The 22,706-nt window shown below is 38.9% G+C and overlaps 1 protein-coding gene across 2 annotated transcripts in view; it reads left to right on the top strand.

Moving 5' to 3' along the window:
- VEGFC (vascular endothelial growth factor C) overlaps positions 1-22,706 on the top strand; it is a 79,754-nt gene that overhangs the window by 36,768 nt on the left and 20,280 nt on the right. For both annotated transcript variants that reach the window (XM_004280922.3, XM_033407810.2), the window contains exons 2-3: positions 11,542-11,755; positions 13,189-13,379. In XM_004280922.3, coding sequence (XP_004280970.1) covers positions 11,542-11,755; positions 13,189-13,379 — 405 coding nt within the window. The remainder of the gene's footprint in view (positions 1-11,541; positions 11,756-13,188; positions 13,380-22,706) is intronic.

Here is a 22,706-nt window from a genome sequence, read left to right as displayed (position 1 = left end):
TCAGTATCTTTTTAATGGGAAAACAAACCCAGAGAATTTTAGTAACTCTTCCAAAGTTGCTTAGCTAGTAACTAGAAACAAAGCCCAAATTTGACCACAGTTTACCACTTTTCTCAAGTCCTGCAAGATAGTACAATATTGCTCTCAACTCAGAAGGTAAAAATCGTACTATTTGAAATGAAAAAAGAAGAGGAATCTCATGAAGTCCTGTGTGTACCAAACAGTTTTTTCTAGGAAAAAGCTAAATTATATATTTAACTTTTTAAAGAAAAAACAGTAATGTTAAGGTTGTGTTTCCGCTTTAAACTGACCTGTTAGTTTCTATTGCTGTAAGTACTTTGAGGATGTTTAAAATTTTACTTTAGCCTTCAGTTTACATATATTTAAATTTTAGTTAGATTTAGGTTCCGTTCTTTTTAATTAAGATATAATTACATATAGAGAAATTCACCCTTTATAGTGAGTTTTGATAAATTATATACATGTGTTAACCATTGACACAGTCAAGATGTAGAGTAGTTCAGTCAGCGCCCTCTCCAAAAATTGTTGCCTTGGACCACTTTGGAGTCAACCTTTTTCTCCACTTCCAGCCTTTAGCAACCACTGCTCAGATCCGCTCCCTGTAGGTTTGCCTATTTCAGGATGTTATATAAAGAGAATCATACAGCAAGGAGCCTTTTGAGTCTGGCTTCTTTTACTCATTATAATTCAGTTGAGATTTCTCTGTATTGTTGCAAATATCAGTAGTTCCTTTTTATTGCTGAAATAATATTCCGTTGTATGGGTGTATCATAGTTGTATCCATCTACTCTCTTAAAGGACATTTGCATTGTTTTCAGTTTTCATGATTATGAATAAACTCTCTATAAATGCATGTGTACAAATTTTTATGTGAACTTAAATTTGCGTCTCAATTAAATAAGTATCTTGGAGTGGGATGGCTGCTAAGCATGTGTTTAACTTTATAGGAAACCACCAAACGGTTTTTACAAAGTGGCTGTACAATGTTACATTTCCGTCTGCGATATGAGATTCCAGTCTCTCCACATACTTGTTAGCACTTAGTATTGTATTTTTTTAAATTGTATCCATTCTAATGGATGTGAAGTGGCATCCTGTGACCGTTATAAGGACCATTTCCCTGATAATCAATGACGTTGAGCATTTTTTCATGCAATTATTTGCCGTCTGGTAATCTTCTTTGGTTAGGTGACTGATCAGATCTTTTGCCCATTTTTGTCGTTGTTTTCTTACCATTGAATTTGAATGGAAATTTTTATATTTTGGAATGAGCTTTATCAGATATGTTTAAGTCATGTATTCATGCCTTTTTCAGCCACTTTCATGGATTCCACTAGAAGGTGAGGCGGTTTCAAAGTCTGTTCTCAAAGACTGGAGAATCTTGGATCTTGGATTTTGTGATTGTTATTAATATTTGGCTCCCTTGAAAACCTCCTGTAGGTGCGTTTTTAGTAGTCTCTTTCTTGTCAGGGTTCCTCAAATCTGTATCTCAGAGACCCCCAAACCCAAGTTCATTCTTTTAACAAATTAGAAAGAACTGGTTAGGAAAATTCTCAATCTCTTGGGTTAGACATCAACCAATGACTCACCACCTCTCTGTCTCATCCACCTGTTCTCTGCCCTGCACGCTGCTAGACCAGTCACCACCCTCGCTCAAGTGCCCAGTGACGCAGCTTTTCGGTTGTCATCTTACAAAGTGTGCAGAAGAATTAGACTTCCTTTTTTTTTTTAGCTTTTAAAATTTTTATTTATTTATTTATTTATTTTTGGCTGTGTTGGGTCTTCATTTCTGTGCGAGGGCTTTCTCTAGTTGCGGCGAGTGGGGGCCACTCTTCACCGCGGTGCTCTGGCCTCTCACTATCACGGCTTCTCTTTTTGTGGAGCACAGGCTCCAGACGCGCAGGCTCAGTAGTTGTGGCTCATGGGCCTAGTTGCTCCGCGGCATGTGGGAATCTTCCCAGACCAGGGCCCGAACCCGTGTCCCTGCATTGGCAGGCAGATTCTCAACCACTGCGCCACTAGGGAAGCCCTAGCCCTCCCTCCAGAAACACTCTCTTATCTTTCGATTCCATGACCATACCTCTTTCTGCCTCTCCTTTGGCTATTTCACTGGTTCATCCTCTGGATTCTGAATGTCAGGTTGTAGCTCCCCAACCTAGGTTCTGTGCAGCTCTCTGCTCACTCTGTACCTTCTTAACCGCACACATGGCTTCATTTTCCAACCAGACACATAGACAGCTGTCATATTTAAATTTACAGGATAGGCTTCTCCTGATCAGTAGAACCATATATCCTACTGCCACCTCATTTGCACATGGATGTCTTAAATGCTTCCCAGCTAGCATGTCTAAAATGAATCTTTTTTTTGTTTCTCTTTTATTATTAACTTGTATTGGAGTATAGTCGCTTTACAATGTTACGTTACTTTCTGCTGTACAGCAAAGTGAATCAGCTATATGTATACACATATCCCCTCTTTTTTAGATTTCCTTCCCATTTAGGTCACCACAGATCACTGAGTAGAGTTCCCTGTGCTATACAGTAGGTTGTCATTAGTTATCTATTTTATGCCTAGTAATTTATATATGTCAATCCCAGTCTCCCAATTTATCCCACCCTCCCCCACCTTGGTGTCCATACATTTATTCTCTACATCTGTGTCTGTATTTCTGCTTTGCAAGTAAGTTCCTCTGTACCATTTTTCTAGATTCCACATAAAAGCGATATTATACGAGATTTGTTTTTCTCTTTCTGACTTACTTCACTCTGTATGACAGTCTCTAGGTCCATCCACGTCTCTGCAAAGGGCACAATTTCGTTTCTTTTTATGGCTGAGTAATATTCCATTGTATATATGTACCACATCTTCTTTATCCATTCATCTGTCGATGGACACTTAGGTTGCTTCCATGCCCTGGCTATTGTAAATAGAGCTGCAATGAACATTGTGGTACATGACTCTTTTGTTTGTTTGTTTGTTTGCGGTACGCGGGCCTCTCACTGTTGTGGCCTCTCCCGTCACAGCGCACAGGCTCCGGACGCGCAGGCTCAGTGGCCATGGCTCACAGGCCTAGCCGCTCCGCGGCATGTGGGATCTTCCCGGACCGGGGCACAAACCCGTGTCCCCTGCATCGGCAGGCGGACTCTCAACCACTGCGCCACCAGGGAAGCCCCACATGACTCTTTTTGAATGATGGTTTTCTCAGGGTATATGCCCAGTAGCGGGATTGCTGGGTCATATGGTAGTTCTATTTTTAGTTTTTTAAGCAACCTCCATACTGTTCTCCATAGTGGCTGTATCAGTTTACATTCCCACCAACAGTGCAAGAGGGTTCCCTTTCTCCACACTCTGTCCAGCATTTATTGTTTGTAGATTTTTTGATGATGGCCATTCTGACTGGACTCGGTATTCGCCCTCAAAATGGGTCCTCCCATAGTCTTCTCTTTTCATCCTTTGTCGCACACTCTAGAAACTGGGTTTTCACGTGGACATTTTCCCGTCTCCCTCACTGTGCAAATATAAACGAAGTAGTCCAGGTTTCAATGCCCAATAGCTCTCCAATTACCAGACTCCATGTCCACAAAGAGAATAGTCTCGCATACACAATAACTTAAGTACTTGTTGAATAGTGATAACTGCAATTGCCACATGTTAAAAAAGTGAATAATCAGGAGCCAAGAGACGAATTTAAAAATATTGCTTAAATGCCTGAAGAAAAAATACGCCTCTAAGAAATTGTTTTGCCTGTATGTGTTTATCTCACTTTGGTGTCAGTAATAACGGCTTCATCGAATAAGATGGTACGTGTATTCTTCCTACTTTATTTTTTCAAAGTGTTTGTGTAAGTTTGGTATTATTTCTTCTGCTGTTGATGTTTCATAATGTCTTCTCTAATAATATCTGAAAATATTATAGGGTTTTTCTTTAAGGGTTATTCTACTTCCTGTATTTTCTGTTTTTGTTAGATTCCATTTGTTTGTTTTATTTCTCTTTTTGTTACATTGGAGATTTCCCTCAAATTTCTTACCTTCCTTTGCTGTTGTTATTGTTTATATTTAAGGCTGAATCACTGAAAAAAATCAGCAGAAGTTCCCTCTGGGTGTGGAGCTAGTCAACTAATAGGATTTAATATAGAGCGAGTGGGTAGACATCTGGGGGTGTTTTTCCTCACTGGGGGAGACATCTCTGTAAGCAACTATATATCTTTTCCCTGTGGCCACAGAGACTCTCCAGAGAAAAAACATTCTATGACTTCGGTGGGCGGGGGTAGGTGTGCACGGTGGTGGACGGCTACTGAGGGTGTGTGAGTCCGGCTGCCAGCCAGGATGGGGACCAAGCAAAGTAAGGAGCTTGAAAATGTACTGTTTTCTGTGTAGGCTTTTCCTTAGTTCTCTCTTCTTTTCAGTGAGTCTTGTCCTGCTTTTCGCTCTCCTAGTGACCCTGGGTCTGGAGCTGTCTCTTTCAGTTTCTCCCTGGAATGAGCCTCTAGAATCAGGCTAGGATTTCAGAGACTTATCTCCTTGACTGGGTGGAGGGGATAAATGGAGTATCTGAGGGCTCAGTTTGGGCTTTACATTAACTTCAACCAGTGTCCCCGTGTTCACCTGTTTCTTCACCTCCGTTTAACCAAGTACCTATGAGTAAATACATTTGTGGATCTGAGGCATAAAATGACTTGCTTCTTCCCAGCTCTAGGCACGTGGTTTTCAGCTCTGTCTCCTCTGATAACATTTCTATGTATTTATCTTAAAATAAACATCAGTATCTTTCATCTACCATGCTCTCCTATCCTGTTCTTTTTACCTCTGTGCTCATAATACATTACCCCTACTTTAGGGTGAAGCTCTGGGGAGGAAAGCAGAGCTGTACGATTGCTTTGAATTTGCCAAATTTAACTGGAAGTTGAAAGATTAATTTTTCATTCATGACCGACTTGGTTTTAGCTCTGATGCCAATAAATATCGTTAGTAAACTTTAAAAAATGTGTGTAGAAGCATCAGCTCTATCGGAAAAACTGAAACCAACTAGATGACAGGTTTTGATATTACTTCATCATACATTTGTCATGACCCATGACTGCTTATGCTCATTGACTGATACAAGAATCGACACATTAGAAATGTTATGTCTAATGATATTTTACCATCGCAAGGGGAAGGCTATATAAATTAAATATTTAATTCTCACTGATAATGAACTCATGGTCCTTACCCCTAAATTTTCTGTGGACTTTGTGGTTGTTGATTTTGGTTTTTCGCTTGGTACCCTTTTGCTTTGGGTCTTTGGCAAGCACCTCTGTCCTTATGTCCTTTTCACCTTTGTTTTCTGGGTGGCAGGACTTCCATTCTGATGAAATGGGGATAGTTATAAACTTCTATTACTTTTTCTAGCCAGTAAGAGGTTAGGGCCAGACAGGGTACGTGACAGTCCAGTAAGGCTCTGTGTACTAGAGATACAGAGGTGGTGAAAGGAAGATCATTCTCCAACATCCTGGACTTTAGATCCCTGAGTTTGAGGAATAAAATGAATGGCAGCCTTATAGAGCTCTGCAATGCTTTTGATAACCTTTATGATGTGAGGCAAAAAGGAGCTAAAAGTGTAATGTTTCAGTTACAACATAATTCCGTGTTTCCTGTTCATGCCCCAAACTACTGACTTCAGAATGTATTTCTGAGGCCATGTGCTTTAATTCACTTTGCATTACCTCAAGGGGGAAAATGCAATTAAGTGCTTAAAAAATTTCCACTTAAAATATAAAATGAATAGAGTCTTCCTTAATCCAATATTATTTATATATCTTTTCATGGATAAACACTTGTTTTGTGACTTTTTATGAAGTCTGTGTGGATCAGACTTTTTTTCCTTCTTTCTTTCTTGTATTCCTGGATTTAAAATTTTTTTCCTATCCATACATGATTTTTGAGTATGAAAATAAGATAGAGAAAACTATTCAGATTAAAGTATTGTGGATTTCCTATGTTTACTATCTACCATTGACTTAACCTTGTCAAAGAGTTTAAGTATTAAATGTTGAAATAGTTAAAATAAAAATCTTGTACTGTTTTTCAATATTATTTTTAAAAAGAAAATTGTGTTTATTTTCTTATTCCTTGATTCAGTTTAAACAGGAAACTCTTTCCTAAATGATCTTTCCTTTGTCATCTTAAGAAAAAAAATACATCATTATCAATAATTACTTTGGGGCCATTTTAATAAGATTTGAGTTAAATTACATTTAAATATTTTTCTAACGTTTTGGGTTTAGGAAAGCATTATTTATAGAGTTCTTCCATGTCATGAAAAATGACAGGAAACTGATTTTAACCTATCCTACTCTTTCATTTATTCTTTGACTAAATTCCATATGCCAGCCTACAAAGGTAGTAGACAGTAGGCAATAAGATAGGCATGCAAGGGAGTAAATAAGAGTAAATAAGCTAGTGTTTGCAATGTCTGAAATAATATGGAGGAAACAAAAAGGTGCTGAAATAGTTTATGTCAATTAGGATATCTAGTTACAGTGGATGGAAAGCTGCAGTAATTATGTGACCTTACAGTTGAAGTCTCAACAAAGAGAAAGCACCACCCGTGTATAGTGCCTCGACATACAATTTTAGGAATGGAACAGATTTTTCTGAGGTTTTAAATTTGAAAAAAGCTTGGCATTTTGGAGATACCAGTGTTCTATGACTGAGGGTGGGAATGATATGAGATGAGATTGGAGCATTGATGGGAGTCAGATGCTCAGGGCCTTAGATTGGGTTTTATCTGATGTCTAAGCCACCAAAACCTGGATGAGTGGGATCATTCCATCAATGAGTGTTTTTCAAGGATTCTTGTGATTTGTGGGTGGAGAGTCCATTGGGGGGGTAAACAGAGCAGCTGAGAAGATCGGTTATGAAGGTAATGCAGTAAATCAGGCGAGAGATATTGGTGGCGGAAACTAGGAGGTCAGCAAAGGACATGGAGAAAAATTGCTATATTTTAGAGGTAAGATTATTAGTACTGGCTGATACATTATATTTAGGAGTAAAGGAAAGAGAGATAAGTGTTAATTCCCAGACTCTTGAATGAGCAATAGGTTAGTAAGTTTTAATGAACTGGGAAAAACCCGGGAGGAAATGCATTTGGAGAGGAAATTCATCAATTCCGTTTTAGATGTGTTAAGAATGAGACCTTAAGAAACCTAATCATTTTCTCAGGGTTGGGAATGGATGACGATACTCAGAAAGAAGTGTAAGGAGGATGTAAGGGAACTATTTCTGAGCCCTGAGAATGCACACATTCAGGATTATGTATCAGAGAAGTCAGCAGAGGTTACTGATAATAACAGCCACTAAAGGAGAAGGAATAGCAGAAAAGTGTGACTCAGGGAGAAACAGAACTCATGGTTTTGGAATAAGAGCAGGTGATCCGCAGGACGGAGGTGTGAAGTATGGTGGGGTACAGAGGGTTCGCACAGAAGCTGTGGGAAGCCAGTTCCAGTGGGTTAATTGTGGGAGCCTTGACAAGTGATTAGGAGGTAGGAAAAGCACAGATACAGACAGAACATTCCAGAATGGAAGCTGTGAAGGAGAACAGAACAATGGCAATAGCTCAGTAGGGATGTGGGCTTACACAGGGTTTTCTTCTGCTTGTTGATGCTTTTGTTTGTGTTTATTTTTTAAAATCTGGGAGAACCACAGTTTCCTATGCTAATAGGAACAGTACAGTAGAGAAAGAGCGAGAGAAAGGCTGAACAAGAGGAGTAGTGTTGCTAGAACAGGATGGTTCCAAGCACCTGTAGGGTTGCTAGCTTTTTGGTTTGGTTTGGGTTGGGTTTTTTTGCGGTATGAGGGCCTCTCACCGTTGTGGCCTCTCCCGTTGCGGAGCACAGGCTCTGGATGCACAGGCTCAGTGGCCATGGCTCACGGGCCCAGCCGCTCCGCGGCATGTGGAATCTTCCCAGACCGGGGCACGAACCCGCGCCCCTGCATCGGCAGGCGGACTCCCAACCACTGCGCCTCCAGGGAAGCCCGGGTTGCTAGCTTTGGACAGGATGAGGAGAAACATTTTACTCGCTCTGTATCTGAGTTGCTCTTTAACATCTGTTTCCTTTACGAAGTGTGAGGTAGGTTTGTCCACTGAATGCAGGAGTGAGGGAATGGAAGTAAGTGGAGATGGTTTGAAATTAGCATGGGAATAAACCAGCATGGGATAAATGAACTGGTGGTGAGCACTGTTAAAGGAAGACTTATTCTGACACTGGCTAACACCCTAAGGAAGACTACTGAGAACTTCATCAGGGTTGAGCGGAGTTGTTTCTGAAGTAAGCAGCTGGGGATCTAGGAGTACCTGGCTTGATAAGGGAATGGCTGTGGTTCCCCCAAAACTGAGAGGTCCTGTCCCCAGAAAACATTCCAGATCTGGAACGCTGAACTCTCATCATTCATCTGCGCTGAACGCAGCAGACCCTCATCATCCTTCTAGCTCGGTTACCTACTTGAGTGTGTATGCTCAGCATACCCCACCACACACACACACATGCACTCTCACACACACACACACACACTGTCACACAGACTCGCACACACACTCACACATACGCACACCCCTTTCAGAGCCAGAGTGCAACTGTGGTCCAAAATCAGTACCAAAGAAAAATAAGTAGTTGAGTAAATGAATTTATAAGTAAAAGCATGCTTAGAATTTATGCTTCTGCTATTTTGAAAAAAAATCCTTGAATGGGTTTTAATTATAAAGAGAAATTTAAGAGCTCAAAGGTTAGTAAAAATGCAAAATGAAATTTTTGTGTTTTCAGACACAGTACTTCTGGTTAAATAAGTCAACTTTGCTTTACTCAACATTGTTTCATAGCAACAAATTCCCCCCACCCCCGCCGACACTTTGGTAAATAATCTGGAACCTTTTAGACATAGAAGCACATAAGGAACAAAAAATTTAATCTGGATGTAATTGCAATATACAAAACAGGTATGCCTTAAAATTAGCAAATTCTTTGGGAAAAAACAAGTTTGAGGATCTTATAATTAATATTCTCAGCCCTCAAAAAATTATATATCATTTCTAGCAGGTAAACTCAATGAAATCTTGGTTATAACTAGCATGCCTAGAACAGTCTTTGGCACAGAGTAGTCATTCAGTAAAAAGTTGTGAAAGCATAAAATTTTCCCTTTGGTATTTATTTTAAACATCTTATTAGGGACAAGTGTCTGCTTAGTGTACCAGCCTTCTTCCTATGAGCTTTACCTCTCCAAATACTGTCTTATTTACATACACAGAAGCTTTGCACAATACATTTTAATATCTACATTTATAAATGGGAAACCAGAGGCTTAGGGTATTATTAATATCAGCATTTTCTACACTTATGAAAAACCTACTATAAATAAGCACTGGGCTATTTACATACTTTATTTCAAAGTAGCTCATTTTTACAGCAGTCGTCACATTTCACAGGGGAAAATGAGCCTCAAAGGTCACACTCATAGTAAGTGAAGGTGAGATTCAAACGCAGGTATATCTGTGCCCCAAACACATGTTCTTAGTGTTATTCTATATGAGGTATGTGTGGTTCTCCAAAACATGATCTGTCCTAGAAAAATCAGAATTCAGTTAGATATTTTGTTAGAAACGTATCTCTGTGTATGCATTATGTGATTTTAAGTACTGTGTAGACGTGGTGGGAGAAAACAAGATTTCACAAGGAACACAGGTTTTAAGTGAATAGAAATTAATGTTAAAGTATGCTTTAAGAACTGAACCTTTTATGGAGTTTAATGAATATCCCTTAATATAATTATTGCCCACATGTTTACTGCTATTACCACCACTACTACTATTACTAAGCTATTGCTATCCTTGAGTGCCTAATGTAAACCAATGCAGGGGACACGGGTTCGAGCCCTGGTCCGGGAAGATCCCACATGCCGTGCAGCAGCTAAGCCCGTACGCCACAACTACTGAGCCTGCGCTCTAGAGCCCGTGCTCTGCAACAAAGAGAAGCCACTGCAATGAGAAGCCCGCGCACCACAATGAAGAGTAGCCCCCGCTCGCTGCAACTAGAGAAAGCCCGCGCGCAGCAACGAAGACCCAACGCAGCCAAAAACAAATAAATAAATAATAAATAAATAAATTTTAAAAAAAGAAAAAGGACCAGTGGAACGAAAGTTCCAAAGCAGACCCAATGTAAATAGTCACATGATTCACAGCAAAGGAACTAGTGCAGTGCTATGGCAAAAGTGTGGGCTTTTCATTAAAATTAGATGTGGGAAAAAAAGAGAATCAGGACCTCAACCTCACACTATACTAAAACATCAAGTCTAAGTTAATCGTAGGTCCACGTTTGAAAAGTAAAATAATAAAGATTCTAGAAGACAATATTTTCATGACTTTGCGGTAAAGATTTTTTTTTAAATACACCAAAAGCACTGACCGTAAAGAAAAGTTCAAACATCATTAATATTAAGAATTTTACTTCATCAAAAAACACCATTGAGAGAGTAAAATTACAAGTTTCGTAGTGGAAGATGTTTGCAATACACATATTTGACAAAGAACCTGTATCCAGAATACATCTTACTCTTATAAATCAACAACAAATAAAACAGCCAACAGAAATGGATCAAAACCTTTTAATTGGCACATCTTAAGAGAGGGTAACCCCGTGTCCAAATAAAATGAAAGTGTTCAATGTCATCAGTCCTCCAGGCATTACTCATTAAAACCACAATGAGTTAGTATCCCATACTTAGGAGAGTGACTAAAGTTTAAAAACTGCTAGTTGTGGGCAAGGGCATGGAGCCAGGGAACAGCCCTCGGAAGTATAAATTGTCAGTTGGTGCAATCACTTTGGAAAATGGTTTGGCCGTATTTATAAATACATACCTCCTGAACTGTCAATTCTGTTTCTAGCTATGAAGTCCCCCAAATGCATACTTTGTCCATCAAAAGACAAGTAGGGGGCTTCCCTGGTGGCGCAGTGGTTGGGAGTCCGTCTGCCGATGCAGGGGACATGGGTTCGTGCCCCGGTCCGGGAAGATCCCACATGCCGCAGAGCGGCTGGGCCCGTGAGCCATGGCTGCTGAGCCTGCGCGTCCGGAGCCTGTGCTCCGCGACGGGAGAGGCCACAACGGTGAGAGGCCCGCGTACCGCAAAAAAACAAAAAACAAACAAACAAAAAAACTAAGTATGTATTTTACATTTTAATTGTGGTATTTAATTTCATTTTAATTGTATTGATTCAAATTAAAAGATGAATGTAATTTTACCAAGAATAGTTAATTTGGGGAAAATTAATATTTTAATAGAAATTTAGCATATATAACTATATATACATATATATTTATACATATATAACAAGCCTAAAGGTTTTCTAATGCATATATTATGTATATATATATATATTTTTATTTATTTGTATAGGTAGATAGATATAAAGCAAGGCTAAAGGTTTTCTGGTGCATCTGTCCCACATGCCTACTCTGACAGGTAACCGATCTTGCACGCCACTTTGACAGGCTTATGCAGGCAGAGAGCTGGAGGAGCAGCTGCGGTCGGCGTCCAGTGTAGACGAGCTCATGACTCTGCTCTACCCTGAATCCTGGAAAATGTACAAGTGTCAGTTAAGGAAAGGTGGCTGGCAACACAGTAAAGAGCAGGCCAACGCCAATGCGAGGACAGAAGGGACTCTAAAGTTTGCCGCAGCGCACTACAACGCAGAGATCTTAAAAAGTAAGTATGGGGAAGAAAATATATAGTAAGCTTCACATGTCAACCCAGGGAAAGCTGTCACTCTGGTCCTTTAATTTCAGCACTTGTGATACCACTGAATACCTTTAGGGCCGAAAGTAAATAAAACAACAAAATAAAGAATTATTTTCAAACTACAGAATTTTATGATTTCACTGTGAGTGGTTAAGATGATTTCTTGAAAAATAAAGACAGGGAGGTGCGTGCATATCAACACACTGTAATTTTTTTTTTAATTGAGGTGATGTCCCATCGGAAAAAATTTTAAAACATACAGATCAATTTTACACACTATACCAGTTTAATCACTTAAACATTCTGCATCATAAAAATAATTGCGCATAAATTTTCTTTAGCTTTGGATATAGAAACGTTTAATTTCTAAATCATCCAAAATCACCTTATCAACTGCTACTTGCTTCTGTGTTGCTTCGGGAACTTGCTTGAGAGCAGGACTTTGGTAAAGCTACAGCCACAAAAAATTATGATGTTGCTCAAAATGCCATAGCATAAATAGGTGGACACTTTCAAAACGTTAATTCCTTCCTGTTGTTGGATGTTAACTGCTGTAAAGGTTTGAGATTGCAAATTATTTTGAGAACAAAAGCAAACAAGCAAAATGGTTTTATGGTTGAATAGCAGTAGTTTATATCTTTTTTTTCCCCAAAACTTTATTTGAGGGGAAATAGGGGGAAAAGAAACTAGAACATTTAAGAAGTACATCATTTTTAATGCAGTCTTTAAAGAGTCAGCAGTGTTATAGGTAAAGCACTGACTCATTGGGAACAGAATTCTAAGAGAGATCATGAAAGGACTAGATTTTGACTTTCCTGAAAAAGCTTAAGTACAGGATGCATGTCCCAGTTGCTGGAAAATACCCTCTCACTTCAAGTACCTATCACCAGGACACTACCGAGGTTGCCAGATCGCCTGCCTGAAAATGAGTTTTGAATTGAACCCAAAACCAAAGCCGTCCTCTCATTTACATCTCAGTTTAAAAAAGAAAAATTAAACACGTTTATGTTTGCTCTGAGACGTCAAAATTGCTACGTATGATAGTAAATGAGCACGAATCTCTGTGGGTTTTATAAACATCTGTATGTTAAATGTTCGTTTTCTTAAGTAAAGAAAACCAAACATAAGGGCCGTAGAATCAATATTCTATTCTCATTTTGAGAAAGCGTCTGGATGTTAGCTGTTTTTTCTTTTAGAGAATACCTTTAGCTGCTCTGTTAAAGATTATATCCTATTCCAGTTCACGGGGCGATATAGGATCCCATCAACTCTTCCTCTAAAGTTACGCATTGTACTTAACTCTTCACTCTGAAATCAGATGTGAGTGGCTTCCAGCTGCTGTGGGTGTCTCCGCCTTGGCGGCTTCCGTGCGACTCACGGCCTTCCCTGTGACCCGACAGGTATCGATACTGAGTGGAGGAAGACCCAGTGCGTGCCACGGGAAGTGTGCGTGGATGTGGGGAAGGAGTTCGGAGCAGCGACAAACACCTTCTTCAAGCCTCCGTGCGTGTCCGTCTACAGATGCGGCGGCTGCTGCAACAGCGAGGGCCAGCGGTGCACGAACACCAGCGCCAGCTACCTCAGCAAGGCGGTAGGCCGGGCTCTGCGTGAGCCCTGCACCCGGGCGCCTTCATCCCTGCGGCCTTCAGAGGGCCTTAGTCCCGCTCACACTTGCTTGTCTTGTCTCTGGGGAACGAAGTTAACGTCCCAGTAGTTGGTGCTTTCCATGGTAGACCATCACCGAAAGAGTAATTGATGCTTCGTGAACTCTCTTTGCAGAGTGGCATCCAAGCCACGTTTTAAAGGTCAAATAGAAATGCTTATGCCGGTAGCGTATTCTGCAGAAAGTAATATTCATTTTAAAAAGATACTAAGATTTAAAAACATGATGCTGTTTTTATATTCAAGCCAAACTCTATCAAAGGCATGGCGGCCTTCTGAGTCTCTTGAAAAGAAAACGCTATCTTTTTCAACGTTAGAGAAAATAAACATGAGGGATTTTGGAATTAAAATAAATTTTTTTGAATACCTTTAATTGTGTATATTTTAAAATAATTCAGTTCAGCAGTATGACATGTGTCCTAGACAATACTGTTTATTATTATGGTACTTGAGCTGTATTTAATCTCCTTTCACCTCCATGCTTCACAGAATTTAGGATTACTTTTATAATACATTTATGATGTTGCTATGATTCATTTTACCTGCTTCCTCCCAATTACCTGCTCATATGAAAAAAAAAATCGGGATTTGCCTATGCCATTTTTGAAGTCTGTCTGGTTTCTTGTTGGTTTATGTTTTCACATTTTGTTTGGATTTTTTCGATAGACTTGATACTTGCGATAATCACAATTCTTATAAATTCTGATCTGCATAGCAGTGGCTTTACAATGTGTAACAACAGAGTAGTTTTCATTTTAGCATTTCAAGTTTTTAAAGACGTGCAGAATTTTGGAGTTAAAAGTTTGAAGTCAGTTGGGAAGGAAGTACTTAGTCTTCCGAGTTCCGCTCCGGACACCCGCCTCTGACTCTACACACCCTCTTTCCTCACCTTCTCTTTCTGCCCTTCCTGGTGATTACTCCCAAATCTTTATCTCCAGCTCAGACCTCTCTCGTGGTTTCCGCACAACCAACTCAGCCTCGTGACTCAGCTTTCCCCAGACAGGTCAGAGTCAGCCTGTGTCACGCTGGAGTTACGGCCTGTCTCCCACCTCCACCCACCCTCACAAATAAACAAAAAAGTCAATGAATCTTTTTCTTTTTCCAGCGTTCTCTTAGTAGATGATGCCGTTCTTTTAGTTGGTCGGTCTGATTATTCTTGCTTTCACCAGAAGCCCGGTCAATAATTCCTGTTAACTCTACCTTCCAAACGTCTCTAGAACCTGTCTGTGTCTTCATTCTGCTGACTCCACTCTGATCTGGGCTGCATGCGTCCATCACCTGGGGCATGACGCATGGACCAGCCCACTAACTGAGGTCATACCTCCCCCCTACTTCCCTCCAATCCCTTTGCCACATTATAAGCAGTGAGTTTTTTCTCTTCTAAATGAGAAATCAGATGCCGCTCAAAACTCTCCTGTAACACTGCCCGTTGCGACGGAGCCAGCGTACCGCGAGGGTATTGATAAGCTGGCCTTCTCTGATTGGACTGCTCAGGCTAGCATCTCTTCCGATCGGTTGATACCAACCTTCTAAGTTGTGAAATGTTTTGAATGACGCTCCTCTTCAGGTGTCTTCTTTAGTGTAAATCCTTTAACATGGTTTCCTGGGCCCTCCATGATCTGGCTGCTACTTAAATCTGCAGCTTCAATCGTCTCTGCTCTTTCCCGCAAAAACTGCTTTCCACAAATACCCCAATTCCTTTACTCTTTAAATTATGTCAAAATGTCTTACCTCCAAGTCATTCCAGTACTGCATCCTGGGTTTGAAACACCTCCTTACACATCACCACCACGTCCCCACTTATCAAGCTGATTTCTACACATCCTTAGGCCTAGACATAAACGTCGCCTTCACAGCATCCTGTCCTGTGCTCCGATAGCACCCTTTATTACCCATACAATAGAGCATCATTACCTTATCTGTCTGTCAGATTATTTTATTCCCCAGGCTCTAAACCCCGTGAAAGCAAAGGCTGTGTTTGGTTATTACCATGGGCCATAATAGCGCGGTAGTTGGCACGTAGTGAACGCTGGGCGCTAATTAAATACTTAAATAAAAGGGAACAGATTTGGAGTCAAAGGCAGAGTTTCGAATAGGCTGGTTTTGAAGCATCTGAGTGGTATTTAGGTGGAGATGCCAGAGGAAGACTGGGCATATAGTTCTAGAATTCTACAGCAGTGATTGGATCTCCAGCTATAGATTTGGGAGGAAACCTCGTGTTGATGAATGTGGTTTGAAGCCGTTACGTGGTTGCTACTGCTGAGAGAATTCTTGTCTCAGGAGAGAGATCGGAAGCTAATACCCAGGGAAAGCCAATATTCAGTCGTTGATATCCCGCCCATTTCTCCCTTTGATTTTGTAATATCATGCCCTTCTCCCACTCAGATTTATTTTTTAAGGTAAAAGGGATCATTTGAATTTAAATTCAATTAAGCAAATGTGGTGAAGCACCTACTAAGTAGTGTTTATCAAGGAGGTTTACAAACCAAGGAGAACAAGACACGAAATTCCTGATGGCACTGTTTTCATTTGCCTTTGACCTTTTTACTGATTTTGCAGCTTGTAAAAGCTTGCACTCAGGTAACACTCTTTCCTGAGTTTATCTGTTTTTTTATATTTTCCATATAGTATAAATGGGAGCATGTGAAGATTGCTTTCAAACATAAAAGGAAGTTTCTTACCGATATTTTCTGAAGGGGAAAGAAAAAAGTGTTTTGTTCCAGAAATTCCAGACACATCTTTTGGCAGCAAGTCACCAGTTAGAACCACATAACAATGTACCTTAAGTAATGTAAAACCCAAGTTTTTAGTAGAAACTTCATAGAAAAATTTTATGGGGTTCCATGAAGGACAGGTTATCAGCGTGTGTGAGGAAGCCAGCCGTGAGTTGAAAAGTAAAACCACATGCACTGAGCATTCCAGAGTGAGCTAATCCATAACAACCACTCCGAAGTCCTTCCCAACTAATACCTAAGTGACTTTGAAAAGTTACCCAGATCGGATGTCTTCTTGACCTCTTTCCTAAACATATGCTTTAAGTGTATTTTCTCATGAGAAATTGTACGTTTAAGACACATCACCAAAAAGTAGAAAGTGGATTTTGCAGAACGTAAATTATTTGATGGCCAAAGTAGAAGCAGAAGAAAGTCATCTGTTTTTGAGCCAAACATATGGACAAAAAATTATTTAAATGTTGGTATTGTTGTTGAATAGTGTCACTGAAGATAGGAATGAAAAGATAACTGCTAAATCTATGGGCTTTCCTTGGACATCTTGGAGTTAGAACTGGAGAAACTGTATGTGTTCATTAGTATCAACTGAAGGAGCAGCTCAGTCTGGGCCCTAAACCTCCTTTCCTCATTCTGACGTACATGAACCACATTATTTAAAATTCTGTGTTGCTGTCTTAGAAATAGCTATTCTATGTTTGTGTTATCTTATAAAGAAATCATATGAGCATATAGACTAGCAAAAGCATGCCAGATCATATTGGAGTTCAAGTGTTTCCTAAAATTGTCTTTTACTGCAAAATTCACTTAAACCTAAGTAAAATGTACAACTCTGGAATGAAACTTAGAAGTATTATTTTGCACTGCCGACAGGGATAGTTCTTCCATTAATTAAACAGAACACCAGCAGTCTGAAGGATTACTTTATTACATTCATATGTATTTAACAAGTGGAATGCGATTTGTTCTGAATCTTTAGCTAAGTAATATTTGGCAAGCATGGTTGTTGGAAATCAGGTTTTATCCAGATGTGGGAAAAGAACTCTATACCAATACCAGTTATCAGAAGTTAATGCATCTGTTAAACATACCATTTTTTTCCAACTTAATGTACTGATCATGTCCACAAGTTTTATTCAGTATTTCTAAAACTCCTGAATTGGGGTTTTTATTTTAATTGTAGCACTGTATGTACATTTTATTTATAGAAACATGTAAAATGAATTCAATACCAGATGTAAATCTGTTAGGACCTGCTGTCTTCCCAGACCCAATTTAAGTTCCATAGACCCTTGATAGCTGGCCATGTGGTTAATATACTCAGTTAAAAGGTTAAAATAAACCCTCAATTTTTATCTTTTCACATGTTTAGGGATTATTTCTTTAAATGTTGTGCAGTTTTTCTGTCTGACTTTGCAGTTATTAGCCATGCTGTCCAGGGGCTACAGATGTGTCTACACTTAATTAACGGACTCAGGGTTGGAATATTTAAATTACACATGGTAGTGAAATATTATTCTCTGGAGAGAAACTGGTCATATTTTGAGACAAAAAGTTGTAAAGGAAGGCACTTTTTGTGTCATATTTTTATCCACTCAAACATTCTCTTGAATTTGGTACTAAACTGTAATCCAGGATCTTCTCAGAAAGGAAGTTCTACACCTTTTTCTTGCATAGCCTGCAAGAGAAGTAGAAATAGGAATTGTTGTTTTACAACTGTTGCTATGCTGGTGTAAACGACCTATTGTTTCAAAATGTGGCTTTATTTGAAGTCCATTCTTGTTGGTGGGAATGGACTGTTAAATATTCTTATTAAAGAATTCCAGTAGATAGCAAATGGGGACCTGTCTGTTGGAAATGTTTGTCATTTCCTCTTGTTTATTACAGTTTTTACTGAATACACAATCGAAAAATTTTTTCAATTTCCATCTTTGTTTAAATGCCATCTTTATGTAAATTCTTTTGATCTTCTCCAAAACCAGCAACTCTTTTAATAGGCATATGCTAATAGTATAGCATCAGTTTCCATAGTGAATTTTATTATTATTTAGATGCTTAATTATATACAAGCTAATACCATCTGTTGTTCAACAACAATTCACTTTATGGTATAAAACTATTTAAGAAAATCATGATGTTCAAAATATCAAGTTATATTTATCATCCATTAATGATGGATGACGATACTAAATACATCCATTAGTATTTACTAGGTGCATGTATATACATAGAATTATTAGCTAAAGCTGAACATAGTACATAAATTTTGCACTCTATGAGTTTAAATTTAAAATAGAGAGTATAATTGTGCACACATTAAAGAACAAAACAATCTGACAAGAGTATAAGGATTTTTACTGCATTAAAATATAAAGAATCTATTTATTGTTTCAAAGACTGATGTGTTTGGATAGACCTTAACTCTATTGAGAGAAAATTATAGTCACTGTGTTGGTTTCAGTCTTTATATAAATGACAAGCACAGATTTCATAAGGGAGTTAAACTGCAGGTTCTTGCTTACCAAGAGCATTTGTGGTAAACTATTTGCTGTGTTTAAAATTCTAACCTAGTATCATCATACATACACAGAGATTTTTTTTTCCCTAATTCGCTCTCATTGTTAGTTTTGCTTAACTAAAACTAGGGACAAGAGTCATTGATTGATGACTGTTATCTTGAGATGACTGTTGGCTTGAGATGACTGATGACCTATACGTTCTCAATAAATAGTTACTGAAAACTGAACAAAGAAAGATTTTAAATAAGTTAAAAAATTGTAATTCCTCTAACAAAGACTCAACTCAGTTTTAAAGAAGAGGAAGAAGAATCATCCAAACAACACTGCCATGAAATCACCACCATTATTATCCCTATTTCATAAATCATGAAACAGCAGCTAAGAGAAGTTAGGTAATTTTTCCAAATCACAGAAGTAGCACAGATGCAGGACTCTAATTAATGTCTGTCTCTTTTTAAGACTAAGATCTTGGTTATTCTTATATCTCTAGTAGAAAAGGGAAGTTGCCAGTTATTTGAAAAGTTTATTTATTTAGGGAAACATGTGAGTTTATAATGTGATTCTAATTATTAATATTTTTCAGCTCAAAAAAAGTTTACATTTTCTGAGCATACTATCTAATTAGGAAAAAGGGCTATAGACATTCTTAGTAACATAGGGATTAAATATAGCAATGTAAAATTCACAAATTGGTCTGTAAAAAAGAAAGTGGAATTTATTATACTTATTAAAAAGGAGTAGAAACTCTATTTAATCATTTTAAATGAAAAAAAAAGTCAATCAATACTCACATTTAAAGCTAGTGCAGAAAGGAGGTGGGAAATGAGAGCGGCTCCTTTAATGTGTGACAGCAGCTGGCATTGGCACAATTACGTCTTACTGTCCACACATACAGCACATCTCAGTAGATGTTTCTAATTCTTCTGAAGTCAGCAGATGAATAAAACTCAATTATCAAAAATCTTTTTCCCTTTAATATTGGTCAAAGGCATCTTTCTCTGGACCCTTAAATTTTTTCCACACTGACACAGTCAATTAGAAAGTAAGGAAACTGCCTGAAAATCTCAGGTCAAAATTTGGAGGTGGAAGGTGTGTTTCAAACAGAAGAAAAGGGTTTTTACTTTAATCTTCAGCCTGTTTCTTCCTTTTGATCAAATTAACTGAATTGAGCTGTCAAATTGCCTACTTGGACACAAACGAGACATTTCTATGACATCAATAATTAAATATTTATTTTCCTTAATTAGAAATAATTTTTCTCTCAAACTGCACCACAGTTTTAATGCCTATGAAAAATCTTCAACTTACAGGAAAAAAACAGTTCTCTGAACAGTGATTTGTTTTTTCAGTGCCTCTTTACCTGTCCCTTTATCCTTTTAGTCAGTGTATTCACCAACATAAATCCCTTCCACCCTTTGAAAGTATAGCGCCAGGCTTATTTTACCAGGAAGATGCCTCTTAATATGCATTTGACTGATCTCCATCTCACTAGAACATTCTTCGAAGCCCTACTTCCTGAATACACACCTGGTGCTTTGGGGCAGGTCCTGAATGGGGACACTGTCCACCCAGGAATGGCCGAAATCTGTCCACGATCACTGATAACACTCACTGTGGTCTCTTTCCCCTTTGGAAACCATGCCAGGGTTGAACCTGGAATGGCAGCAGTCATTGAAAGGAAGGATGCCGCTGAGGTCTGGGGGTGGGAAAGCATCACTCACTCTTCTACAATAGCTGTTATCTCATAGTGCCTTATCCGTCGCTCTCAGGCCCTGTTCTGCCTTGAGTCACTTGAGACGATGCCCCATCTTGCAGTGGTTATTACACGCATTCTGTAAGCAGAAATGCCCTCATGGCCTGACCCGTCTCATCCCTTTCTTTCCAATCGCATGAGGCCACCCTTCTTGTTTCTTCATTCCCACCTGCTCCAGCCCTCAGACTCACTCTGGTACCCAGTTATCTCCACTCAGTCCTTAGCGCGCTTGAAGACCTTTGACCCTGTGACCACACCCACCTTCTTGAAGCTCTCCTCTCTTTGTTTTTTGTTTGTTTGTTTGTTTTTGCGGTTCGCGGGCCTCTCACTGTTGTGGCCTCTCCCGTTGCGGAGCACAGGCTCCGGACGCGCAGGCTCAGCGGCCATGGCTCACGGGCCCAGCCGCTTCGCGGCCTGTGGGATCCTCCCAGACCGGGCCACGAACCCGCGTCCCCTGCCTCGGCAGGCGGACTCTCAACCACTGCGCCACCAGGGAAGCCCTCCTCTCTTTCTTTTGATTCCCTTGGCTTAACAGTTCCCCTCCTGGTTCTCCATGGAGGGTCAGACTTCTTCCCAAACATATTCACTGGTTCACGTGCCTTTTTTCACCCCTTATACGTTCCTGTTGCCCAGGTTTCTATTATTAGGCGTGTTCTGTTTTCATTCAGAATGAGCTCACCAAGTATTCTCATCAATGCCCAAGAATTTAATTCCAACTTTAATACCGCTGGCCTTTAAGGGGCTCTCCTAAGCTCTAAGTACATATATCTAATTGCCAGTTAAACATAAATTCTTAGGTTTTTCTGAGCTGACCTGTACATCCTTCTATCATTTCCACTATGACAGACTTTAATTAAGTAATTTATAAATATATAAATATGAAAATGAAATAAGCAATTCTAAACCACTTTATATTTCTTCTATAATGCTGGTTCTTAATGTAGGGTCAAGAGATGTCATAAGAAGTAGAAAAACTGTAGTATATATAGGTAGTACAGAATTCTCTCTCTTAAAATAGTTATACATTGTGCAAAAGATTTCTGCCAGTGTGACATTTTACCTAATAAAAGGCTTTCATCCAAACTGCATAAACAAATGTCTTTTTAGAGAAGAAACTGGTCAAAATGGTAATACTGGGATACATTGAGGCCATACGTTGAGATTATCTACATAGAGTAGGAAGTATTCTGGAACACATCTAGAATCCTGAGAATATATGCAAATAATAATAACTCACATCTACACAGCAATCAAAATACATATCACAATCGTATACGTTAGCTTACACAATTTTTAAAACAGTCCCATGAATTAATGGGTCAAATGTTACCCTGAATTTACTGGTTGTTAAAGAAATATACAGCTTTGAGAAGTTAAATGACCTTTCCAAGTTCACATAACTTATAAGTGGGGTTGCCAATAAAGGTGCCCTGTGTTGTGCCCATTCCTCCTAAGGCACTTAGGCTAAGAAAGTAGCTGAAGTTTTACGTGAATATATAAGAAATACATTTCAAGTGAAGAAAATGTGCATTTATAATTGAGATATTTCTATATTTCAAAATTCATTTCGGTGACTCTCCCTGTAGGCATGGACAGAATGGGCAACTAATTCTATTCCCTAAATATCTGCAGTGATCTTCAACTGTTGGCATGAAATTACAGCAAAGGGTGGAATCACAAGGCTCTGTGGTGTGTTGTCTTTTTTAGCACGACACAAATGTCTGTAAAGGTAGCAAACAACACATGGTTTAACTACAATTAAATTACTATGAACTGATCTTATCAAGCAGGTAATGGTCAGGATTTCACTTTCACCACTATACTGATCATAATTTAGATTTTAAGAATCTTTGGAATTTAAATCCTCTTAGTTTTACTTAATCACTAATTTATTTGTATATTCAACTTAAAACATTGTTTTTGTGGAAGGAAGAGGAAAAGCTGAAGTTCTCCACTAATGAGGCATTCAGAATGAGGTTTTAAACGAAATGTTAAGACTCTAATCCACCGTCATGTATAATGTCCTACCCTGTTTTACACTTATATCCTCATAATGCCTTCGTCAGAATAGCAGAAACGATCCTTTACTAATGAATGTATTTATTTTTCTTTTAAACATAATAAATTCATAAGATATCTCAGATAAATGTAAAACTACTTTGAGGTTGAAGTTTAATTTGGAATGAAAGTCAGTTTTACATCTATGTATTTTATGTCTGTGTATTCAATTTACATAAAATAGGACTTAACCAAAC

Source organism: Orcinus orca, chromosome 21 (assembly GCF_937001465.1).
Source record: "Orcinus orca chromosome 21, mOrcOrc1.1, whole genome shotgun sequence".
NCBI lineage: Eukaryota > Metazoa > Chordata > Mammalia > Artiodactyla > Delphinidae > Orcinus > Orcinus orca.
Note: the sequence above shows the minus strand (reverse complement) of the source record. Positions and strands in the feature narration are given on the sequence as shown.